We start from the raw sequence: 23,758 nt of genomic DNA on the forward strand, positions 1-23,758 counted from the left end.
GATCAGGCCTACCACTGTTGTGTCGTCAGCAAACTTAATGATGGTGTTGGAGTCGTGCTTGTCCACGCAGTCGTGGGTGACCAGAGAGTACAGGAGGGGACTAAGCATGCACCTCTGTGGGCCCCCGTGTTGAGGATCAGCGTGGCAGATGTGTTGTTGCCTACACGTACCACCTGGGGGCGGCCCGTCAGGAAGTCCAGGATCCAGTTGCAGAGGGAGGTGTTAGTCCCAGGGTCCTTAGCTTAGTGATGAGCTTTGAGGGCACTATGGCGTTGAACGCTGAGCTGTAGTCAATGAACAGCATTCTCACATAGGTGTTCCTTTTGTCCAGGTGGGAAAGGGCAGTGTGGAATGCGATTGAGATTGCGTCATCTTTGGATCTGTTGGGGCAGTATGTGAATTGGAGTGGGTCTAGGGTTTCCAGGATGATGGTGTTGATGTGAGCCATGACTTTCAAAGCACTTCATGGCTACCGACGTGAGTACTACGGGGCGGTAGTAATTTAGGCAGGTTACCTTCGCTTTTTTGGGCACCGGGACTATGGAGGTCTGCTTGAAACATGTTGGTATTACAGACTCGGTCAGGGAGAGGTTGAAAATGTCAGTGAAGACACTTGCCAGTTGGTCTGCGCATGCTCTGAGTACACGTCCTGGTAATCCGTCTGGCCCTGCGGCCTTGTGAATGTTGTCCTGTTTAAAGGTCTTGCTCACATTGGCGACGGAGATCGTGATCACACAGTCATCCGGAACAGCTGATGCTCTCATGCATACTTCAGTGTTGCTTGCCTCGAAGCGAGCATAAAAGGCATTTAGCTCCTCTGGTAGGCTCGCGTCACTGAGCAGCTCGCAGCTGGGTTTCCCGTAATAGTTTGCAAGCCCTGCCACATCCGACGAGTGTCAGAGCCTGTTTAGTAGGATACTTAGTCCTTTATTGACGCTTTGCCTGTTTGATGGTTCGTCTGAGGGCATAGCGGGATTTCTTATAAGCGTCCGGATTTGCATTCCGCTCCTTGAAAGCGGCAGCTCTATCCTTTAGCTCGGTGCGGATGTTGCCTATAATCCATGGCTTCTGGTTGGGATATGTATGTACGGTCACTGTGGGGTCAACGTCGTCCATGCACTTATTGATGAAGCCGGTGACTGAGGTGGTATACTCCTCAATGCCATTGGATGAATCCCAGAACATATTCCAGTCTGTGCTAGCAAAACAGTCCTGTAGCGTAGCATCCACGTCATCTGACCACTTGTATTGAGCGAGTCACTGGTACTTCCTGCTTTAGTTTTTGCTTGTAAGCAGGAATCAGGAGGATAGAATTATGGTCAGATTTGCCAAATGGAGGGCGAGGGAGAGCTTTGTATGCGTCTCTGTGTGTGGAGTAAAGGTGGTCTAGAGTTTTTTTATTTTTTCTGGTTGCACATTTAACATGCTGGTAGAAATGAGGTAAAACAGATTTAAGTTTCCCTGCATTAAAGTCCCCGTCCACTAGGAGCGTCGCCTCTGGATGAGCGTTTTCCTGTTTGCTTATGGCCTTATACAGCTCATTGAGTGCAATCTTAATGCCAGCATTGGTTTGTGGTGGTAAATAGACGGCTAAAAATAATATAGATCATCTCTCTTGGTAGATAGTGTGGTCTACAGCTTATCATGAGGTACTCTACCTCAGGCGAGCAATACCTTGAGACTTCTTTAATATTAGACATTGCGTACCAGCTGTTATTGACAAATAGACACACACCCGCCCCTCGTCTTACCAGACGTAGCTGCTCTGTCCTGCCGATGCACGGAAAACCCAGCCAGCTCTATATTATCCGTGTCGTCGTTCAGCCACGACTCGGTGAAACATAAGATATTACAGATAGTCTTGATCGTAGGTCATCCAGTTTATTTTCCAGTGATTGCACGTTGGCCAATAGAACGGATGGTAGAGGCGGTTTACCCACTCGCCGAAGAATTCTCACAAGGCACCCCGACCTCCGCCTCCTGTATTTCTTATGAAGCAGTCCCTCAACTCCCTGCCTGAAGGAAAGACCTGCCTAAGGGACGACTATACACACTACTGGAGGCCTGTGGATAAGCCAGCAGTTATCAGCCAGTAGGGCTGAGCGATTAACCGAAATGTCGGTTATCTTTCGGGTTTTTTAAAACTAATTGACTTGCGCCGGTTCAGTTATTTGAAATTCCATTTAGTTCTGTTTTTGTCTGTGAGCTCAATGCGCACATTGCGCTGCAGTTTCTCTAGAGATGCATCAGGTCATGCCTGAACTGTGCGATGTAGTAGGGAGGTGTAGTTTCCAACATGCCAATGTTCTACATAGTTTAGCGTTGAAAACGTGATAATGAACTACAATGACCATGATCCAATCCGCGGCTACTTGTCCGGTCTGTGTTTCTTTTACGCCTGCTACGTAAGGTACCGAAGAATGCACGGTCAAGTGGGGATACATGGAGAGCAGTTTCTTCGAGGTATCGCTATCTGAAAATACATCTACAGTGAGGGAAAAAAGTATTTGATCCCCTGCTGATTTTGTACGTTTGCCCACTGACAAAGACATGATCAGTCTATAATTTTAATGGTAGGTTTATTTGAACAGTGAGAGACAGAATAACCCCCCCAAAAAAATTCAGAAAAACGCATGTCAAAAATGTTACAAATTGATTTGCATTTTAATGAGGGAAATAAGTATTTGACCCCTCTGCAAAACATGACTTAGTACTTGGTGGCAAAACCCTTGTTGGCAATCACAGAGGTCAGACGTTTCTTGTAGTTGGCCACCAGGTTTGCACACATCTCAGGAGGGATTTTGTCCCACTCCTCTTTGCAGATCTTCTTCAAGTCATTAAGGTTTCGAGGCTGATGTTTAGCAACTCGAACCTTCAGCTCCCTCCACAGATTTTCTATGGGATTAAGGTCTGGAGACTGGCTAGGCCACTCCAGGACCTTAATGTGCTTCTTCTTGAGCCACTCCTTTGTTGCCTTGGCCGTGTGTTTTGGGTCATTGCCATGCTGGAATACCCATCCACGACCCATTTTAAATGCCCTGGCTGAGGGAAGGAGGTTCTCACCCAAGATTTGATGGTACATGGCCCTGTCCATCATCCCTTTGATGCGGTGAAGTTGTCCTGTTCCCTTAGCAGAAAAACACCCCAAAGCATAATGTTTCCACCTCCATGGTTGACGGTGGGGATGGTGTTCTTGGGGTCATAGGCAGCATTCCTCCTCCTCCAAACACAGCGAGTTGAGTTGATGCCAAAGAGCTCGATTTTGGTCTCATTTGACCACAACACTTTCACCCAGTTCTCCTCTGAATCATTCAGATGTTCATTGGCAAACTTCAGACGGGCCTGTATATGTGCTTTCTTGAGCAGGGGGACCTTGCGGGCGCTGCAGGATTTCAGTCCTTCACGGCGTAGTGTGTTACCAGTTGTTTTCTTGGTGACTATGGTCCCAGCTGCCTTGAGATCATTGACAAGATCCTCCCGTGTAGTTCTGGGCTGATTCCTCACCGTTCTCATGATCATTGCAACTCCACAAGGTGAGATCTTGCATGGAGCCCCAGGCCGAGGGAGATTGACAGTTCTTTTGTGTTTCTTCCATTTGCGAATAATCGCACCAACTGTTGTCACCTTCTCACCAAGCTGCTTGGCGATGGTCTTGTAGCCCATTCCAGCCTTGTGTAGCTCTACAATCTTGTCCCTGACATCCTTGGAGAGCTCTTTGGTCTTGGCCATGGTGGAGAGTTTGGAATCTGATTGATTGATTGCTTCTGTGGACAGGTGTCTTTTATACAGGTAACAAACTCAGATTAGGAGCACTCCCTTTAAGAGTGTGCTCCTAATCTCAGCTCGTTACCTGTATAAAAGACACCTGGGAGCCAGAAATCTTTCTCATTGAGAGGGGGTCAAATACTTATTTCCCTCATTAAAATGCAAATCAATGTATAACATTTCTGACATGAGTTTTTCTGGATGTTTTTGTTGTTATTCTGTCTCTCACTGTTCAAATAAACCTACCATTAAAATTATAGACTGATCATGTCTTTGTCAGTGGGCAAACGTACAAAATCAGCAGGGGATCAAATACTTTTTTCCCTCACTGTAAGTGACTGAGAGTTGGTATTCAGCAGTCATAAAAGTATGCCTTATTTACTACTACAATAGTGATTTTGTCAAATTGCAAAGACAGCAGCTCTATGGAGATGATATGACGACCTGAATGAAATAATAAAGTCATCAAATAAAACAAATGCAATATACACAATAACTTAAATATTTTATTGAAGTAAAGTAATGTGAATAACTGATGGCTAATAAGTGATAAGCAGTATTAGGCAGTCACTACCATCATGGGACTTTTATTCATGGTTTTATTCTGTGTTACGGCATTCAACCCACATAATGCATAGTGCATTTCATGTTTAAAAAATATAATCGAAACCGAAATCGAAACGACCTCAAAAAGCACTAATCGCTCAGCACTATCAGCCAGCGTATCTTACTGGACTGAGAAAATGGACAAAATACTTTTTGGAAGCCTGCGAAATATCTAGTATCATCGATCTATAAATGGCCCTGGCCCCATCACACTTCCCTGAGGTACTCCATAGCTGATATGTGATATTCTAATAGATCTGTCTGTTTTGTCTTCCTGTAGGGGTTCCTGGAGTGGCTGCTGGGAAGGAGGAGGGGGACCTGGGAGAGTTCAGGAAGAAGCTAGTGTGTTTCCTGGAGGTCTCTACCAGCTACGAACCAGGACGACTCATCTCTGACTTCCCCTTCGATGGTGAGGAGACCAGAAGGTTATAGTAGAGACTGTAAACTATTGTAGGGACTGTAGAGGTGTTTCCTGGAGGTCTCTACCAGCTACGAACCAGAAAGACTCATCTCTGACTTGAGAATGGGATGGTTGTGGGTAGATTCAACAGTTATTGTGCTTCCTCCTGACTGGTTGTTCTTCCAGTGATCGTATGCAGTCCTTTTTTTACTTTTTTTAGTTTATTATTATTATTATTATTATTATTATTATTTATTTTTACTTCTTTAGTTGAAAGTACTGATTGGATAAGAGAGTTTGTTTGGTACTCTAGCCTGGGTCCCAGATCTGTTTGTGCTGTCTTGCCAATTCCTATGGCTAATGGCTGTATGCTAGCCTCCGTGAATGTGTGTTCACCATGCCACTAGGTTGAAGATGACAAAGGTTAAGACGAGGATTGTGATATCCCAGAGCTCTTTGCATTAATGAGGAAGAATTCGAAACAATGGGACCAGCGATGCTAGTTAGCAACGACGCTGGTCTCATTTAATCTGTTTTTTTAAAAGCTTCCGCATGGAATCATAACTTGTCCTAACCTGGGTATCTTCAACCTAGTGGCACGGTGAACACACATTCACGGAGGCTAGCACACAGCCTCAGCCGTGTCGTTTGTCTGTGTCAGGTCTTCTGGAGGAGCGTGCCCTTCTGCTGGGTCGGATGGGGAAACATGAACAGGCCCTCTTCATCTACGTACACGTCCTGAAGGACACACACATGGCCAAGGAGTGAGTAGTACTATACACACACACACACACACACACACATGCGCACGGATAGTTAGCTGACGAAGGTTTAGCCTCTTCCCCTCTGAAGTCTACTGAGAATCTGTGCCGGCAGGAAAAAAATAGCCTTTTTCATTAGACACCAAACATGGTGACTTGGTGGGGGCTGGGGAAAGGGGAAGGGATGACACCAAACATGGTGACTTGGTGGGGGCCGGGTTGGGCTGGGGAAAGGGGAAGGGATGACACCAAACATGGTGACTTGGTGGGGGGCGGGGTGGGGCGGGGGAAAGGGGAAGGGATGACACCAAACATGGTGACTTGGTGGGGGCTGGGTTGGGCTGGGGAAAGGGAAGGGATGACACCAAACATGGTGAATTGGTGGGGGGCTGGGTTGGGCTGGGGAAAGGGGAAGGGATGACACCAAACATGGTGACTTGGTGGGGTCCGGGTTGGGCTGGGGAAAGGGAAGGGATGACACCAAACATGGTGACTTGGTGGGGGCCGGGTTGGGCTGGGGAAAGGGGAAGGGATGACACCAAACATGGTGACTTGGTGGGGGCTGGGGAAAGGGGAAGGGATGACACCAAACATGGTGACTTGGTGGGGGCCGGGTTGGGCTGGGGAAAGGGGAAGGGATGACACCAAACATGGTGACTTGGTGGGGGCTGGGTTGGGCTGGGGAAAGGGGAAGGGATGACACCAAACATGGTGACTTGGTGGGGGCTGGGTTGGGCTGGGGAAAGGGGAAGGGATGACACCAAACATGGTGACTTGGTGGGGGCTGGGGAAAGGGGAAGGGATGACACCAAACATGGTGACTTGGTGGGGGCTGGGGAAAGGGGAAGGGATGACACCAAACATGGTGACTTGGTGGGGGCTGGGTTGGGCTGGGGAAAGGGGAAGGGATGACACCAAACGTGGTGACTTGGTGGGGGCTGGGTTGGGCTGGGGAAAGGGGAAGGGATGACACCAAACATGGTGACTTGGTGGGGGCCGGGTTGGGCTGGGGAAAGGGGAAGGGATTTAACACTTGCTCATGCATCATGTGACGCCAAATAATACTGGGACCATTTGAACACTATTGCATGTTCAGCAGATGATAATAATAATAATATGCCATTTAGCAGACGCTTTTATCCAAAGTGACTTACAGTCATGTGTGCATGCATTTTTGTGTATGGTTGGTCCCGGGGATCGAACCCACTACCTTGGCGTTACAAGCGCCGTGCTCTACCAGCTGAGCTACAGAGGACCTTAAAGAAAATTGCAGTTTTCTTACTCGTTCTATAGTACAGTCTTTCTTATTTTCCAGTATTTTTTTTCCCGTGATTTATATTGAGACAAACAAACAAATGTTTCGATTCCTACCTGTTATCGTTCTATCTCAATAAACACTGGGCCCAATATGAAAGTTAAGGGTTTAATGCCAGGGAACCGTGTTACCGGAATTTCCTGCCCAAACCCACTCCCTTTTCCCAGGATGAATAATTGCGAGAAACCGGTAAAACATAATAAACAGCGTGACGTGAAATGGAACTGTTCAATTATATGCAATGTCTAAATCTGTCTTCATATTTACTATATACCGTATCTACTCAGGGTGTGTTGTTGTAGCCTGCTGTTAAAGTGTACTGCTAGCTAGCTAGCTAACGTTAGCTGGCAGGCTAGTTAGCTAACGTTACGTGTATGATCTGTGTAGTAATATTATTTGTATGTTGACCGGCAGTGGCAAGTGGCAGAGAGACGGCGCTGACAATAGCAATTTTCATCCCTCGACTCCAGCCGTGTCAACTGGTAAATATTGGCTGATATTTCAGTCAGATGTCTAGCTAGCTAGGTAGCTCAAGGGCTCTGGCAATTAGCCATGTAGCTAGCTATAAATAGCTGGTTAGAAGCTAACGTTGAACGGAGCCTGAACTCAGCAGGAGCAGTTGACTGAAAATAAGCTAGCTATAATCAGAAGATGGGCTACTATAACTTATCGTAAACAAAATACCTTTGCGCGGTTGCATAAGACATATGCGTTTAGCTTAAGGAATAATTTTCTCTTACCTAAGGGAATTGTTTAAGGGTGTTTGCATAGAGCCCCTCAAATATGTCCTTAGGTAAGGGCATACTTAAGGGGTTTTACGGTAGTTTGAAGGCATGTATGGCAGAAAGAGTACTTGGTTTCCATGGAGACGGCCTGATTCACCGACTAAACGTCTCGTCAAAGAGATCGCTTTAATTTTGTGAGATAGCAAAATAGAACTTCTACAATCAAGACAGGATAACCAAATTGTTTCAGAAGATAATACATCTTGTTTCTTGTAGTTACTTTTTTCTCAACTGTTGTTTATATTACTTTCTAGTACGTCAAGCTAGCTAACAGAGTAGCTATAGCTAACTAGCCAGCTAGCTTTGTAGCCATGGATTGTGCACCTTCCATTGTTTTAGCTAAGAAGCTAGCTGGTTGATGTTTTCCTTTTGTAACCAGAGCGGATGAAAGCAACATTTCACCTCCACGAATGCTGTTTACATTGATATCCATACTGAATGAAGCAGTTAAGGGAACTCATGAGCACCCTTAACTTTTTTCATTTAATTTAAGGGGGAAATTCACCTTTTAAAATGTTTTGTGCAACTGACTTTAACGTTAAGGAAACTTTTAAGGGAAAAGATAAGGGGGAAATTAACTTAATGTGTTTTTATGCAAGCCGGCCCTTTACTTTACAGAGAGTAGTGAGACAGATAGGGGTCCCCTGAGAGAAACCTATCGAGATAGGGGTCCCCTGAGAGAAACCTATCGAGATAGGGGTCCCCTGAGAGAAACCTATCGAGATAGGGGTCCCCTGAGAGAAACCTATCGAGATAGGGGTCCCCTGAGAGAAACCTATCGAACACATTAATAACTAGTTTTTCTTCATAAGGGTATAGAATACGACATTTTAGAGTCTCCTAATGGCCTTTTTTACACAGTCAGAATTCCCTTTCGTCTTAAGTGTTTGGACAGCCTTTGGGACATAACATTTTGTGGAATATAAAGACCATTTAAATATAAAGACAATTTTATGTTATCATATGCACTGAACAAAAATATAAGTTTTATATAAGGAAATCAGTCAACATCATCAGTCCTGACTTACCACTCATGTATGTAGTAAATAAGTCGTGAAACACGTATTCTAGAGGAGAACTTGTAAGGTAGTGATGAATAGTAAGTAATATTTTTTTACGAGTTTGTCGCACGGCCGTTGAAGAGGAGTGGGACAACATTCCACAGGCCACAATCAACAGCCTGATCAACTCTATGCGAAGGAGATGTGTCGCGCTGCATGAGGTGGTCACACCAGAAACTGACTGGTTTTCTGATCCACGCCCCTACCTTTTTTTTTAAAGGTATCTGTGACCAACAGATGTACATCTGTATTCCCTGTCATGTGAAATCCATAGATTAGGGCCTAATGAATTTATTTAAATCGACTGATTTCCTTTTATGAACTGTAACTCAGTAAAGTCTTTGAAATTGTTGCATTGATATTTTTGTTCAGTCCAAAATTGCTTTTTAATTCTGTCAAGGAAATAAATGTATTTCCTATGCCTTTAGTTTTCCATGTGGACCAATTTATCTGTGAATTGTGAAAAGCTATCCAAGGATTGTTCCACAGGGGTGTGTTTTCAGGGAGTGATATTGGTTCTTGTAGAATACATTTCATTTTCTCCCATGTTGTTATAGGGTTCTTAACATTGAAGTTGGTAATGTTGAAAATCGACAAATTAAAATATTCTGGGGATGACTATACCCATTGTTCCTCTTTAGTAAATAAGTATTTTAAAGGCCCAGTGCAGACAGAATCTAGATTTCCCTGTGTTTTAATATAGGGTTCCCAATATCCCTAGGGTTCCCAATATCCATAGGGTTCCCAATATCCCTAGGGTTCCCAATATCCCTAGTGTTCCATATATCCCTAGGGTTCCCAATATCCATAGGGTTCCCAATATCCCTAGGGTTCCCAATATCCCTAGTGTTCCCAATATCCCTAGGGTTCCCAATATCCCTAGGGTTCCCAATATCCATAGGGTTCCCAATATCCCTAGGGTTCCCAATATCCCTAGTGTTCCATATATCCCTAGGGTTCCCAATATCCCTAGGGTTCCCAATATCCATAGGGTTCCCAATATCCCTAGTGTTCCATATATCCCTAGGGTTCCCAATATCCCTAGGGTTCCCAATATCCATAGGGTTCCCAATATCCCTAGGGTTCCCAATATCCCTAGTGTTCCATATATCCCTAGGGTTCCCAATATCCATAGGGTTCCCAATATCCCTAGGGTTCCCAATATCCCTAGTGTTCCATATATCCCTAGGGTTCCCAATATCCCTAGGGTTCCCAATATCCCTAGTGTTCCCAATATCCCTAGGGTTCCCAATATCCCTAGGGTTCCCAATATCCCTAGAGTTCCCAATATCCCTAGGGTTCCCAATATCCCTAGGGTTCCCAATATCCCTAGGGTTCCCAATATCCCTAGGGTTCCCAATATCCCTATGGTTCCCAATATCCCTAGGGTTCCCAATATCCCTAGGGTTCCCAATATCCCTAGGGGTTCCCAATATCCCTAGGGTTCCCAATATCCCTAGGGGTTCCCAATATCCCTAGGGGTTCCCAATATCCCTAGGGTTCCCAATATCCCTAGGGTTCCCAATATCCCTAGGGTTCCCAATATCCCTAGGGTTCCCAATATCCCTAGTGTTCCATATATCCCTAGGGTTCCCAATATCCCTAGGGTTCCTAATATCCCTAGGGTTCCCAATATCCCTAGGGGTTCCCAATATCCCTAGGGTTCCCAATATCCCTAGGGATTCCCAATATCCCTAGGGTTCCCAATATCCCTAGGGGTTCCCAATATCCCTAGGGGTTCCCAATATCCCTAGGGTTCCCAATATCCCTAGGGTTCCCAATATCCCTAGGGTTCCCAATATCCCTAGGGTTCCCAATATCCCTAGGGTTCCCAATATCCCTAGTGTTCCATATATCCCTAGGGTTCCCAATATCCCTAGGGTTCCTAATATCCCTAGGGTTCCCAATATCCCTAGGGGTTCCCAATATCCCTAGGGTTCCCAATATCCCTAGGGATTCCCAATATCCCTAGGGTTCCCAATATCCCTAGGGGTTCCCAATATCCCTAGGGTTCCCAATATCCCTAGGGTTCCCAATATCCATAGGGTTCCCAATATCCCTAGGGTTCCCAATATCCCTAGGGTTCCCAATATCCCTAGGGTTCCCAATATCCCTATGGTTCCCAATATCCCTAGGGTTCCCAATATCCCTAGGGTTCCCAATATCCCTAGGGTTCCCAATATCCCTAGGGTTCCCAATATCCCTAGGGTTCCCAATATCCCTAGTGTTCCCAATATCCCTAGTGTTCCCAATATCCCTAGGGTTCCCAATATCCCTAGGGTTCCCAATATCCCTAGGGTTCCCAATATCCCTAGGGTTCCCAATATCCCTAGGGTTCCCAATATCCCTAGGGTTCCCAATATCCCTAGGGTTCCCAATATCCCTAGGGTTCCCAATATTCCTAGGGTTCCCAATATCCCTAGGGTTCCCAATATCCCTAGGGTTCCCAATATCCCTAGGGTTCCCAATATCCCTAGGGTTCCCAATATCCCTAGGGTTCCCAGAATTCCTGTTTTGAGGATTCCGGCTTTTCTGATTATTCCCTCCTGTTCCGGGAATCTTCCAACTGGGATTTCTGGAAAAACCTGTGCATTTTGGGAAAGTTGCAGGAATTTGACAACCCTATCAATTAGTTAGTAGGACAGCAGCCTGTCTCCCACTAAAACAACCCAGCAGCCAGAAACAATAACATGCTGATTCAAAAAAACTCTTTCCAAATAAGAAACGTAGATGTTTTTAAATTATATAATTTCTCTCCAGGCCTTGTCTATGCTTTGCTGAGATTATTGTCATTTTATAATGCTGCCATTTTCTGTTTCTCTCCCTTCAGGTACTGTCACCGGCATTATGACCAAGACACAGACAGAAACAAAGATGTGAGTAACTCCCTCTGATTGACACGCGTTGAACATGTACAGCTAGTAGGTATTACATGCAACTCTATGGTAAACCTCTATATCTGGTAATCCAGTGGTATTCTAGTACAGGGTCTACCTGTCTCTATGGTAAACCTCTATATCTGGTAATCCAGTGTTATTCTAGGACAGGGTCTACCTGTCTCTATGGTAAACCTCTATATCTGGTAATCCAGTGTTATTCTAGGACAGGGTCTACCTGTCTCTATGGTAAACCTCTATATCTGGTAATCCAGTGTTATTCTAGGACAGGGTCTACCTGTCTCTATGGTAAACCTCTATATCTGGTAATCCAGTGTTATTCTAGGACAGGGTCTACCTGTCTCTATGGTAAACCTCTATATCTGGTAATCCAGTGTTATTCTAGGACAGGGTCTACCTGTCTCTATGGTAAACCTCTATATCTGGTAATCCAGTGTTATTCTAGTACAGGGTCTACCTGTCTCTATGGTAAACCTCTATATCTGGTAATCCAGTGTTATTCTAGGACAGGGTCTACCTGTCTCTATGGTAAACCTCTATATCTGGTAATCCAGTGTTATTCTAGTACAGGGTCTACCTGTCTCTATGGTAAACCTCTATATCTGGTAATCCAGTGTTATTCTAGGACAGGGTCTACCTGTCTCTATGGTAAACCTCTATATCTGGTAATCCAGTGTTATTCTAGTACAGGGTCTACCTGTCTCTATGGTAAACCTCTATATCTGGTAATCCAGTGTTATTCTAGGACAGGGTCTACCTGTCTCTATGGTAAACCTCTATATCTGGTAATCCAGTGTTATTCTAGTACAGGGTCTACCTGTCTCTATGGTAAACCTCTATATCTGGTAATCCAGTGTTATTCTAGGACAGGGTCTACCTGTCTCTATGGTAAACCTCTATATCTGGTAATCCAGTGTTATTCTAGTACAGGGTCTACCTGTCTCTATGGTAAACCTCTATATCTGGTAATCCAGTGTTATTCTAGTACAGGGTCTACCTGTCTCTTAACCCCATGTTGTTGTTATACAGGTCTACCTGTCTCTGCTGCGCATGTACCTGTCCCCTCCTGATGTCCACTGCCTTGGCCCAATCAAAATGGAGCTGTCGGCGCCACAGGCCAATCTAAAGGCTGCTCTACAGGTGCTGGAGCTGCACCACAGCCAGCTGAATACCACTAAGGTAGGCTGCACCACAGCCAGCTGAATACCGCTAAGGTAGGCTGCACCACAGCCAGCTGAATACCACTAAGGTAGGCTGCACCACAGCCATCTGAATACCACTAAGGTAGGCTGCACCACAGCCAGCTGAATACCACTAAGGTAGGCTGCACCACAGCCAGCTGAATACCACTAAGGTAGGCTGCACCACAGCCAGCTGAATACCACTAAGGTAGGCTGCACCACAGCCAGCTGAATACCACTAAGGTAGGCTGCTGAATACCACTAAGGTAGGCTGCACCACAGCCAGCTGAATACCACTAAGGTAGGCTGCACCACAGCCAGCTGAATACCACAAAGGTAGGCTGCACCACAGCCAGCTGAATACCACTAAGGTAGGCTGCACCACAGCCAGCTGAATACCACTAAGGTAGGCTGCACCACAGCCAGCTGAATACCACTAAGGTAGGCTGCACCACAGCCATCTGAATACCACTAAGGTAGGCTGCACCACAGCCATCTGAATACCACTAAGGTAGGCTGCACCACAGCCATCTGAATACCACTAAGGTAGGCTGCACCACAGCCAGCTGAATACCACTAAGGTAGGCTGCACCACAGCCAGCTGAATACCGCTAAGGTAGGCTGCACCACAGCCAGCTGAATACCACTAAGGTAGGCTGCTGAATACCACTAAGGTAGGCTGCACCACATCCAGCTGAATACCACTAAGGTAGGCTGCACCACATCCAGCTGAATACCACTAAGGTAGGCTGCACCACAGCCAGCTGAATACCACTAAGGTAGGCTGCACCACAGCCAGCTGAATACCACTAAGGTAGGCTGCACCACAGCCAGCTGAATACCACTAAGGTAGGCTGCACCACAGCCAGCTGAATACCACTAAGGTAGGCTGCACCACAGCCAGCTGAATACCACTAATGTAGGCTGCTGAATACCACTAAGGTAGGCTGCACTACAGCCAGCTGAATACCACTAAGGTAGGCTGCTGAATACCACTAAGGTAGGCTGCACCACAGCCAGCTGAATACCACTAAGGTAGGCTGCACCACAGCCAGCTGAATACCACTAAGGTAGGCTGCACCACAGCCAGCTGAATACCGCCAACACAGGTGGAACAATGAGACAGATATTTCACTGGATGTTTAAATGTGAAGCATTCGCTTTCCGTTTCCACTCGCTACCAAATATGGAACGAGATGGATTTTGGCCGACATTCTGCAAATGTTCTTATCGATGAAACATTTGATCTCAAAACAGTTCTCTGTTCCCAAAACTAGAATATGTTATGAACAGAGTGGACTACGGTTTGTAAACTTTACCCTTTGCCATAGTTTTTAAAAATTGCGTTGTTTAGAAGGAGTGCAAAGGTGAATTGATTTATTGCACACGCACACTTCACAGATTAGGCGTTCCCTAACGGAAAAATGCTCATGGTGCTAGAACGCGCCAATAGGATCTCGCTAGCTCGTGCTTGGCTCTGCCCCCCTCCTTGCTTCTTCTGCCCACTATGGCTCATTTGTTCCCATTGGAAACGACAGGCTGTTGTCTGTCTTGGTTTAGTTATAAAGATCTTTGCCACCAAGGTGAGGAGAAGGCTGTCTGTCACTGTATGTATGTGGTGTTGGGCAGCACCAGGGATCAGAGAGATTCTGGGCTCTGAATTGTGGGTTTATGAACAGGTTTCTATAACCTGTACAGTGGAGCTGCTCTCTGCTCTCCCATATTGAGTTTTAATGTGGCTCTGCTTTCATTTCCCCTGGCTCAGCTCCCAGCAAAGAGAGAGAGAGAGCACAGAGAGAGGGAGCACAGAGAGAGGGAGAGAGGGAGGGAGGGAGGGAGCACAGAGAGAGGGAGGGAGGGAGGGAGCACAGAGAGAGGGAGGGAGGGAGGGAGCACAGAGGGAGGGAGGGAGAGAGAGAGGGAGGGAGGGAGAGAACAGAGGGAGGGAGGGAGAGAACAGAGGGAGGGAGGGAGAGAACAGAGGGAGGGAGGGAGAGAACAGAGGGAGGGAGGGAGAGAACAGAGGGAGGGAGGGAGAGAACAGAGGGAGGGAGGGAGAGAACAGAGGGAGGGAGGGAGGGAGGGAGAGAACAGAGGGAGGGAGGGAGGGAGAGAACAGAGGGAGGGAGGGAGAGCACAGAGAGAGGGAGGGAGGGAGGGAGAGAACAGAGGGAGGGAGGGAGAGAACAGAGGGAGGGAGAGCACAGAGAGAGGGAGGGAGCACAGAGAGAACAGAGGGAGGGAGGGAGAGAACAGAGGGAGGGAGGGAGAGAAGAGGGAGGGAGAGAACAGAGGGGGGGAGGGAGGGAGAGAACAGAGGGAGGGAGGGAGAGAACAGAGGGAAGGAGGGAGGGAGGGAGAGAACAGAGGGAGGGAGGGAGGGAGAGAACAGAGGGAGGGAGGGAGGGAGAGAACAGAGGGAGGGAGGGAGAGCACAGAGAGAGGGAGGGAGGGAGGGAGAGAACAGAGGGAGGGAGGGAGGGAGAGAACAGAGGGAGGGAGGGAGAGCACAGAGAGAGGGAGGGAGGGAGGGAGAGAACAGAGGGAGGGAGGGAGAGAACAGAGGGAGGGAGGGAGAGCACAGAGAGAGGGAGGGAGGGAGGGAGCACAGAGAGAACAGAGGGAGGGAGGGGAGAGAACAGAGGGAGGGAGGGAGAGAACAGAGGGAGGGAGGGAGAGAAGAGGGAGGGAGAGAACAGAGGGAGGGAGGGAGAGAACAGAAGGAGGGAGGGAGAGAACAGAGGGAGGGAGGGAGGGAGGGAGGGAGGGAGGGAGAGAACAGAGGGAGGGAGGGAGAGAACAGAGGGAAGGAGGGAGGGAGGGAGAGAACAGAGGGAGGGAGGGAGAGAACAGAAGGAGGGAGGGAGAGAACAGAGGGAGGGAGGGAGGGAGGGAGGGAGAGAGAGAACAGAGGGAGGGAGGGAGAGAACAGAAGGAGGGAGAGCACAGGGAGAGGGAGAGCACAGAGGGAGGGAGGGAGAGAAGAGGGAGGGAGAGAACAGAGCTGGTCCTCTGTAGCTCAATTGGTAGAGCATGGCGCTTGTAACGCCAGGGTAGTGGGTTCGATCCCTGGGACCACCCATACGTAAAAATGTATGCACACATGACTGTAAGTCGCTTTGGATAAAAGCGTCTGCTAAATGGCATATTATTATATTATTTAACAGAGGGAGGGAGATAGAGAGAATTAGCCTACACCTGAATGGATGCTGTCAGAATCAGAAACGCTGGGCTCAGCTGTTCACAATGTGTACTGAACCCCACTGTCCTACAGACATCTCCCTCTCTCCTCTCCTCTCCTCTCCTCTCCTCTCCTCTCCTCTCCTCTCCTCTCTCCTCTCCTCTCCCTGCTTTCTATTCCTCTCCTCTCCTCTCCTCTCCTCTCCTCTCCTCTCCCTCTCCTCTCCTCTCCTCTCCTCTCCTCTCCTCTCCTCTCCTCTCCTCTCCTCTCCTCTCCTCTCTCCTGCCTCTCCTCCTCTCTCCTCTCCCTCCTTTCTATTCCTCCTCTCTCCTCCCTCCTCTTTCCCTCCTCCTCTCTCCTCTCCCTCCTTTCTATTCCTCCTCTCTCCTCCCTCCTCTTTCCCTCCTCCTCTCTCCTCTCCCTCCTTTCTATTCCTCCTCTCTCCTCCCTCCTCTTTCCCTCCTCCTCTCTCCTCTCCCTCCTTTCTATTCCTCCTCTCTCCTCCTCTCTCCTCTCCCTCCGTTCTATTCTTCCTCTCTCCTCTCCTCCTCTCTCCTCTCCCTCCTTCCTCTCCCTCCCTCTCCTCTCCTCTCTCCTCTCCTCCTCTCTCCTCTCCCTCCTCCTCTCTCCTCTCCCTCCTTTCTATTCTTCCTCTCTCCTCTCCTCCTCTCCTCTCCCTCCTTTATATTCCTCCTCTCCTCCTCTCTCCTCTCCTCCTCTCTCCTCTCCCTCCTTCCTCTCCCTCCCTCTCCTCCTCCTCTCTCCTCTCCACTGATGTGACTAATGTGTTGTTACTCTCCACATCTTCCTCATCCCAGGACATAACCTTCCTCATCCCAGGACATAACCTACACATCTGTACTGACAGTCTGGGAGTTGGGCAGACATTGTTTGATTCTTGAGTGTGTACAGTATCTCCCCCTACAGTAAACACACACAGTATCTCCCCCTACAGTAAACACACACAGTATCTCCCCCTACAGTAAACACACACAGTATCTCCCCCTACAGTAAACACACAGTATATCCTCCTACAGTAAACACACACAGTATCTCCCCCTACAGTAAACACACACAGTATCTCCCCCTACAGTAAACACACAGTATCTCCCCCTACAGTAAACACACAGTATCTCCTCCTACAGTAAACACACAGTATCTCCTCCTACAGTAAACACACACAGTATCTCCTCCTACAGTAAACACACAGTATCTCCTCCTACAGTAAACACACACAGTATCTCCTCCTACAGTAAACACACACAGTATCTCCCCCTACAGTAAACACACAGTATCTCCCCCTACAGTAAACACACACAGTATCTCCCCCTACAGTAAACACACACAGTATCTCCCCCTACAGTAAACACACACAGTATCTCCCCCTACAGTAAACACACACAGTATCTCCTCCTACAGTAAACACACACAGTATCTCCTCCTACAGTAAACACACACAGTATCTCCCCCTACAGTAAACACACACAGTATCTCCCCCTACAGTAAACACACACAGTATCTCCCCCTACAGTAAACACACAGTATCTCCTCCTACAGTAAACACACAGTATCTCCCCCTACAGTAAACACACAGTATCTCCCCCTACAGTAAACACACACAGTATCTCCCCTACAGTAAACACACAGTATCTCCTCCTACAGTAAACACACAGTATCTCCCCCTACAGTAAACACACAGTATCTCCTCCTACAGTAAACACACAGTATCTCCCCCTACAGTAAACACACAGTATCTCCCCCTACAGTAAACACACACAGTATCTCCTCCTACAGTAAACACACACAGTATCTCCTCCTACAGTAAACACACAGTATCTCCTCCTACAGTAAACACACACAGTATCTCCCCCTACAGTAAACACACAGTATCTCTCCCTACAGTAAACACACAGTATCTCCCCCTACAGTAAACACACACAGTATCTCCCCCTACAGTAAACACACACAGTATCTCCTCCTACAGTAAACACACACAGTATCTCCCCCTACAGTAAACACACACAGTATCTCCCCCTACAGTAAACACACAGTATCTCCTCCTACAGTAAACACACACAGTATCTCCCCCTACAGTAAACACACAGTATCTCCCCCTACAGTAAACACACACAGTATCTCCCCCTACAGTAAACACACACAGTATCTCCCCCTACAGTAAACACACAGTATCTCCCCCTACAGTAAACACACAGTATCTCCCCCTACAGTAAACACACACAGTATCTCCCCCTACAGTAAACACACAGTATCTCCTCCTACAGTAAACACACAGTATCTCCCCCTACAGTAAACACACAGTATCTCCTCCTACAGTAAACACACAGTATCTCCCCCTACAGTAAACACACAGTATCTCCCCCTACAGTAAACACACAGTATCTCCCCCTACAGTAAACACACAGTATCTCCTCCTACAGTAAACACACACAGTATCTCCCCCTACAGTAAACACACACAGTATCTCCCCCTACAGTAAACACACACAGTATCTCCTCCTACAGTAAACACACACAGTATCTCCTCCTACAGTAAACACACACAGTATCTCCCCCTACAGTAAACACACACAGTATCTCCCCCTACAGTAAACACACACAGTATCTCCTCCTACAGTAAACACACACAGTATCTCCTCCTACAGTAAACACACACAGTATCTCCCCCTACAGTAAACACACACAGTATCTCCTCCTACAGTAAACACACACAGTATCTCCCCCTACAGTAAACACACACAGTATCTCCCCTACAGTAAACACACACAGTATCTCCTCCTACAGTAAACACACACAGTATCTCCCCCTACAGTAAACACACACAGTATCTCCCCCTACAGTAAACACACACAGTATCTCCCCCTACAGTAAACACACACAGTATCTCCCCTACAGTAAACACACACAGTATCTCCTCCTACAGTAAACACACACAGTATCTCCCCCTACAGTAAACACACAGTATCTCCTCCTACAGTAAACACACAGTATCTCCTCCTACAGTAAACACACACAGTATCTCCTCCTACAGTAAACACACACAGTATCTCCTCCTACAGTAAACACACAGTATCTCCTCCTACAGTAAACACACAGTATCTCCTCCTACAGTAAACACACACAGTATCTCCTCCTACAGTAAACACACACAGTATCTCCCCCTACAGTAAACACACACAGTATCTCCCCCTACAGTAAACACACAGTATCTCCTCCTACAGTAAACACACACAGTATCTCCCCCTACAGTAAACACACACAGTATCTCCCCCTACAGTAAACACACACAGTATCTCCTCCTACAGTAAACACACACAGTATCTCCCCCTACAGTAAACACACACAGTATCTCCTCCTACAGTAAACACACAGTATCTCCTCCTACAGTAAACACACAGTATCTCCTCCTACAGTAAACACACACAGTATCTCCTCCTACAGTAAACACACAGTATCTCCTCCTACAGTAAACACACAGTATCTCCTCCTACAGTAAACACACACAGTATCTCCCCCTACAGTAAACACACAGTATCTCCCCCTACAGTAAACACACACAGTATCTCCTCCTACAGTAAACACACACAGTATCTCCCCCTACAGTAAACACACACAGTATCTCCCCCTACAGTAAACACACAGTATCTCCTCCTACAGTAAACACACACAGTATCTCCTCCTACAGTAAACACACAGTATCTCCCCCTACAGTAAACACACACAGTATCTCCCCCTACAGTAAACATAACATGTTCCAGAGAGGGGAGGAGAATGTTAAGATTTTTTTCTTCTCATATTCCAGCTTGAAAGATCAGAAATTGATCCCCTGTGGTCGTTCTGCTTTTATGAAGAAGGAGAAGAAGAAGATGTTAATTGTCTATTCTCACGGGGCACAGATATGTCATTTGCTTGTTTGTCTCAGTTCGACACCAAACCCACCACTGGTGTGTGTGGCCAAAGAGCTCTATGTTCATGTCATCCAACAAATGTAACCGCCTGGAGTTTGATAAACGGCGTTGGCACTTGGATTGGAACCTTTGGTCAGATGACATGAACATAGAGCTCTTTGGCCACACCCACCAGGAAATGACCCCATACCTACTGTAAATTATGCTGGTGGATCTTTGATGTTATGGGGCTATTTTGCTTTCCACTGGTCCTGGGGCCTTGTTAAGGTCAACGGCATCATGAACTTTACCCAGTACCAGGACATTTTGACACCCCAATGTGTCAAAAAGCTCAGTGCCGTTATTGAAAAAAGGCGGTGTCAGTAATTTTGACCCCTATCTTTTTTGAGAGAAAAAAAGTTACTTATTAAACAAAATAATATCCAAATAATTTTCAGCATACAATATAGATATCAGTATTTGTATTATTTATTTTATACAGTCATTATTGCTCCTAATAATTTCAAACCCCACTGGATGTACCATCCCTGTCTCTGCTCCCCACCAGACCATCAACCTGCTGCCAGCCAACACTCAGATCAGAGAGATCCGTGTGTTCTTGGAGAGTGTTCTGGAGGAGAAGGCTCAGAGGAAACGCTTTGACCAGGTGCTCAAGAGTCTGCTGCAGGCCGAGTTCCTACGGGTGAGCTGAGGGGGGGGGTGTAAGGCTGAGGAAGCTCTTTGGCCAGCTGCTCAAGAGTTCTTATGGGTGAGAGAGAGAGACGGTGTGTGTGTCGTCTACTCACCTGACGTGTATGTGTGTATCTGTGTCTGTGTGTGTCTGTGTGTCTGTGTGTGTGTGTGTGTGTGTGTGTGTGTGTGTGTGTGTGTGTGTGTGTGTGTGTGTGTGTGTTCAGGTCCAGGAGGAGCGTATCTTCCACCAGCAGGTCAAGTGTACCATCTCGGAGGAGAAGACCTGCAGGGTCTGTAAGAAGAAGATGGGGAACAGGTAAGACTGTTGTTGTTGTTGATAAGGCTGGTTGAGTGTTACTTTGTTTACCTGAATCGCCAAGACATTTGATGTATTTACCCAGTCTCCTTTTAGTACTAACGTTAATGCTTTATTATAAACATCTACAACTAGGTAATACATTCTTAATAAGTGAATAACCTGATGTAAATATGTAGTAAAAGCTCTGTCTATGTGCTCCTACTGAAACTCCTCAACCTGCCTGTCTGTCCGCTCCTACTGAAACTCCTCAACCTGCCTGTCTGTCCGCTCCTACTGAAACTCCTCAACCTGCCTGTCTGTCCGCTCCTCCTGAAACTCCTCAACCTGCCTGTCTGTCCGCTCCTCCTGAAACTCCTCAACCTGCCTGTCTGTCCGCTCCTCCTGAAACTCCTCAACCTGCCTGTCTGTCCGCTCCTACTGAAACTCCTCAACCTGCCTGTCTGTCCGCTCCTACTGAAACTCCTCAACCTGCCTGTCTGTCCGCTCCTACTGAAACTCCTCAACCTGCCTGTCTGTCCGCTCCTACTGAAACTCCTCAACCTGCCTGTCTGTCCGCTCCTACTGAAACTCCTCAACCTGCCTGTCTGTCCGCTCCTCCTGAAACTCCTCAACCTGCCTGTCTGTCCGCTCCTCCTGAAACTCCTCAACCTGCCTGTCTGTCCACTCCTACTGAAACTCCTCAACCTGCCTGTCTGTCCGCTCCTACTGAAACCCCTCAACCTGCCTGTCTGTCCGCTCCTACTGAAACTCCTCAACCTGCCTGTCTGTCCGCTCCTACTGAAACTCCTCAACCTGCCTGTCTGTCCGCTCCTACTGAAACTCCTCAACCTGCCTGTCTGTCCGCTCCTACTGAAACTCCTCAACCTGCCTGTCTGTCCGCTCCTACTGAAACTCCTCAACCTGCCTGTCTGTCCGCTCCTACTGAAACTCCTCAACCTGCCTGTCTGTCCGCTCCTACTGAAACTCCTCAACCTGCCTGTCTGTCCGCTCCTACTGAAACTCCTCAACCTGCCTGTCTGTCCGCTCCTCCTGAAACTCCTCAACCTGCCTGTCTGTCCACTCCTACTGAAACTCCTCAACCTGCCTGTCTGTCCGCTCCTACTGAAACCCCTCAACCTGCCTGTCTGTCCGCTCCTACTGAAACTCCTCAACCTGCCTGTCTGTCCGCTCCTACTGAAACTCCTCAACCTGCCTGTCTGTCCGCTCCTACTGAAACTCCTCAACCTGCCTGTCTGTCCGCTCCTCCTGAAACCCCTCAACCTGCCTGTCTGTCCGCTCCTACTGAAACTCCTCAACCTGCCTGTCTGTCCGCTCCTACTGAAACTCCTCAACCTGCCTGTCTGTCCGCTCCTACTGAAACTCCTCAACCTGCCTGTCTCTCTGTCCAGCGCCTTCGCCAGGTATCCCAACGGCGTTGTAGTTCATTACTTCTGCTGTAAGGACCGAGGGGTGTGTCCTATTGAGCAGTGACACCAAAACCACAGAATAGCCCCAAGATCGTGCCCTCCTGTGGACTACATGTTCCTAGCAGCACCCTGGATGGAGGGACAGCGGGGAGCTGGGTTTGTCCGAAACACCCTCCACAGCAGCTGGGCTACTCAGCTGGACTCGTCTCTGGAACTCTGGAACTCTGTCTGCTTCTGTCTGGAGCTGTGGAGTACTGTTCCTCTCCCCCCCCTCTCTCTCTCTCCCCCCTCTCTCTCTCCCCCTCTCTCTCTCTCTCTCTCTCTCTCTCTCTCTCTCTCTCTCTCTCTCTCTCTCTCTCTCTCTCTCTCTCTCTCCCCCTCTCTCTCTCTCTCTCTCTCTCCCCCTCTCTCTCTCTCTCTCCCCCCCTCTCTCTCTCCCCCTCTCCCCCCCTCTCTCTCCCCCTCTCTCCCTCTCTCTCTCCCCCTCTCTCTCTCTCTCCCTCTCTCTCTCCCCCTCTCTCTGTCTCGCTGTCTCTCTCTCTCTCTCTCTCTCTCTCTCTCTGTCTCACTGTCTCTGTCTCTCTCTCTCTCTCCCCCCTCTCTCTCTCCCCCTCTCTCTCTCTCCCCCTCTCTCTCTCTCTCCCTCTCTCTCTCCCCCTCTCTCTCTCTCTCTGTCTCTGTCTCTCTCTCTCTCTCTCTCTCTCTCTCTCTCTCTGTCTCACTGTCTCTGTCTCTCTCTCTCTCTCTCTCTCTCTCTCTCTCTGTCTCACTGTCTCTGTCTCTCTCTCTCTCTCTCTCTCTCTCTCTCTCTCTCTCTCTGTCTCTCTCTCTCTCTCTCTCTCTCTCTCTCTCTCTCTCTCTCGCTGTCTCTGTCTCTGTCTCTCTCTGTCTCTCTGTGTCTCTGTCTATCTCAGATTCAGATAAGCTTTATTAGCATGAATTACAAAGCCGCTGTTGCTAAAGCGAAGTGATATAATGACATCAGCAATAACAGTAACAACTAAAAATAATACAAATATTGAAGGTGATTAGAGAAAGGGGACTATATATATATATATATATATTACAAGGAATGTGTGAGGAGGAGGCGTGGCCAATGGGGGAGGTTGACATTTAAAGCATGTTTCACTGTACCTATTCTGCCCCACATCCCCGGCTAACTGCTTCTTTACCTATTCTGCCCCACAGTCTGAATGATCAAACAGATGCTGTTGTCTGTTTCTCTTCTCCCTCCCTCCTCACCCCTTCTCTTCTCTTCTCACTCCCTCCCTCCTCACCCCTTCTCTTCTCCCTCCCTCCTCACCCCTTCTCTTCTCACCCCCTCCCTCCTCACCCCTTCTCTTCTCACTCCCTCCCTCCTCACCCCTTCTCTTCTCACTCCCTCCCTCCTCACCCCTTCTCTTCTCTTCTCACTCCCTCCCTCCTCACCCCTTCTCTTCTCTTCTCACTCCTCACCCCTTCTCTTCTCACCCCCTCCCTCCTCA

The 23,758-nt window shown here is 47.7% G+C and overlaps 1 protein-coding gene across 2 annotated transcripts in view; it reads left to right on the top strand.

The window, feature by feature from the left end:
• LOC121539128 (vam6/Vps39-like protein) overlaps window positions 1–22,569 on the top strand; it is a 91,719-nt gene extending 69,150 nt beyond the window's left edge. For both annotated transcript variants that reach the window (XM_041847394.2, XM_041847395.2), the window contains 7 exons: window positions 4,652–4,780; window positions 5,433–5,535; window positions 11,524–11,569; window positions 12,620–12,769; window positions 20,425–20,559; window positions 20,774–20,865; window positions 22,257–22,569. In XM_041847394.2, the coding sequence (XP_041703328.1) occupies window positions 4,652–4,780; window positions 5,433–5,535; window positions 11,524–11,569; window positions 12,620–12,769; window positions 20,425–20,559; window positions 20,774–20,865; window positions 22,257–22,338 (737 nt within the window). In that variant the 3' untranslated portion in view covers window positions 22,339–22,569. The remainder of the gene's footprint in view (window positions 1–4,651; window positions 4,781–5,432; window positions 5,536–11,523; window positions 11,570–12,619; window positions 12,770–20,424; window positions 20,560–20,773; window positions 20,866–22,256) is intronic.
• Window positions 22,570–23,758: the final 1,189 nt, after the last annotated feature.

Source organism: Coregonus clupeaformis, chromosome 25 (assembly GCF_020615455.1).
Source record: "Coregonus clupeaformis isolate EN_2021a chromosome 25, ASM2061545v1, whole genome shotgun sequence".
Classification (NCBI taxonomy): Eukaryota; Metazoa; Chordata; class Actinopteri; order Salmoniformes; family Salmonidae; genus Coregonus; species Coregonus clupeaformis.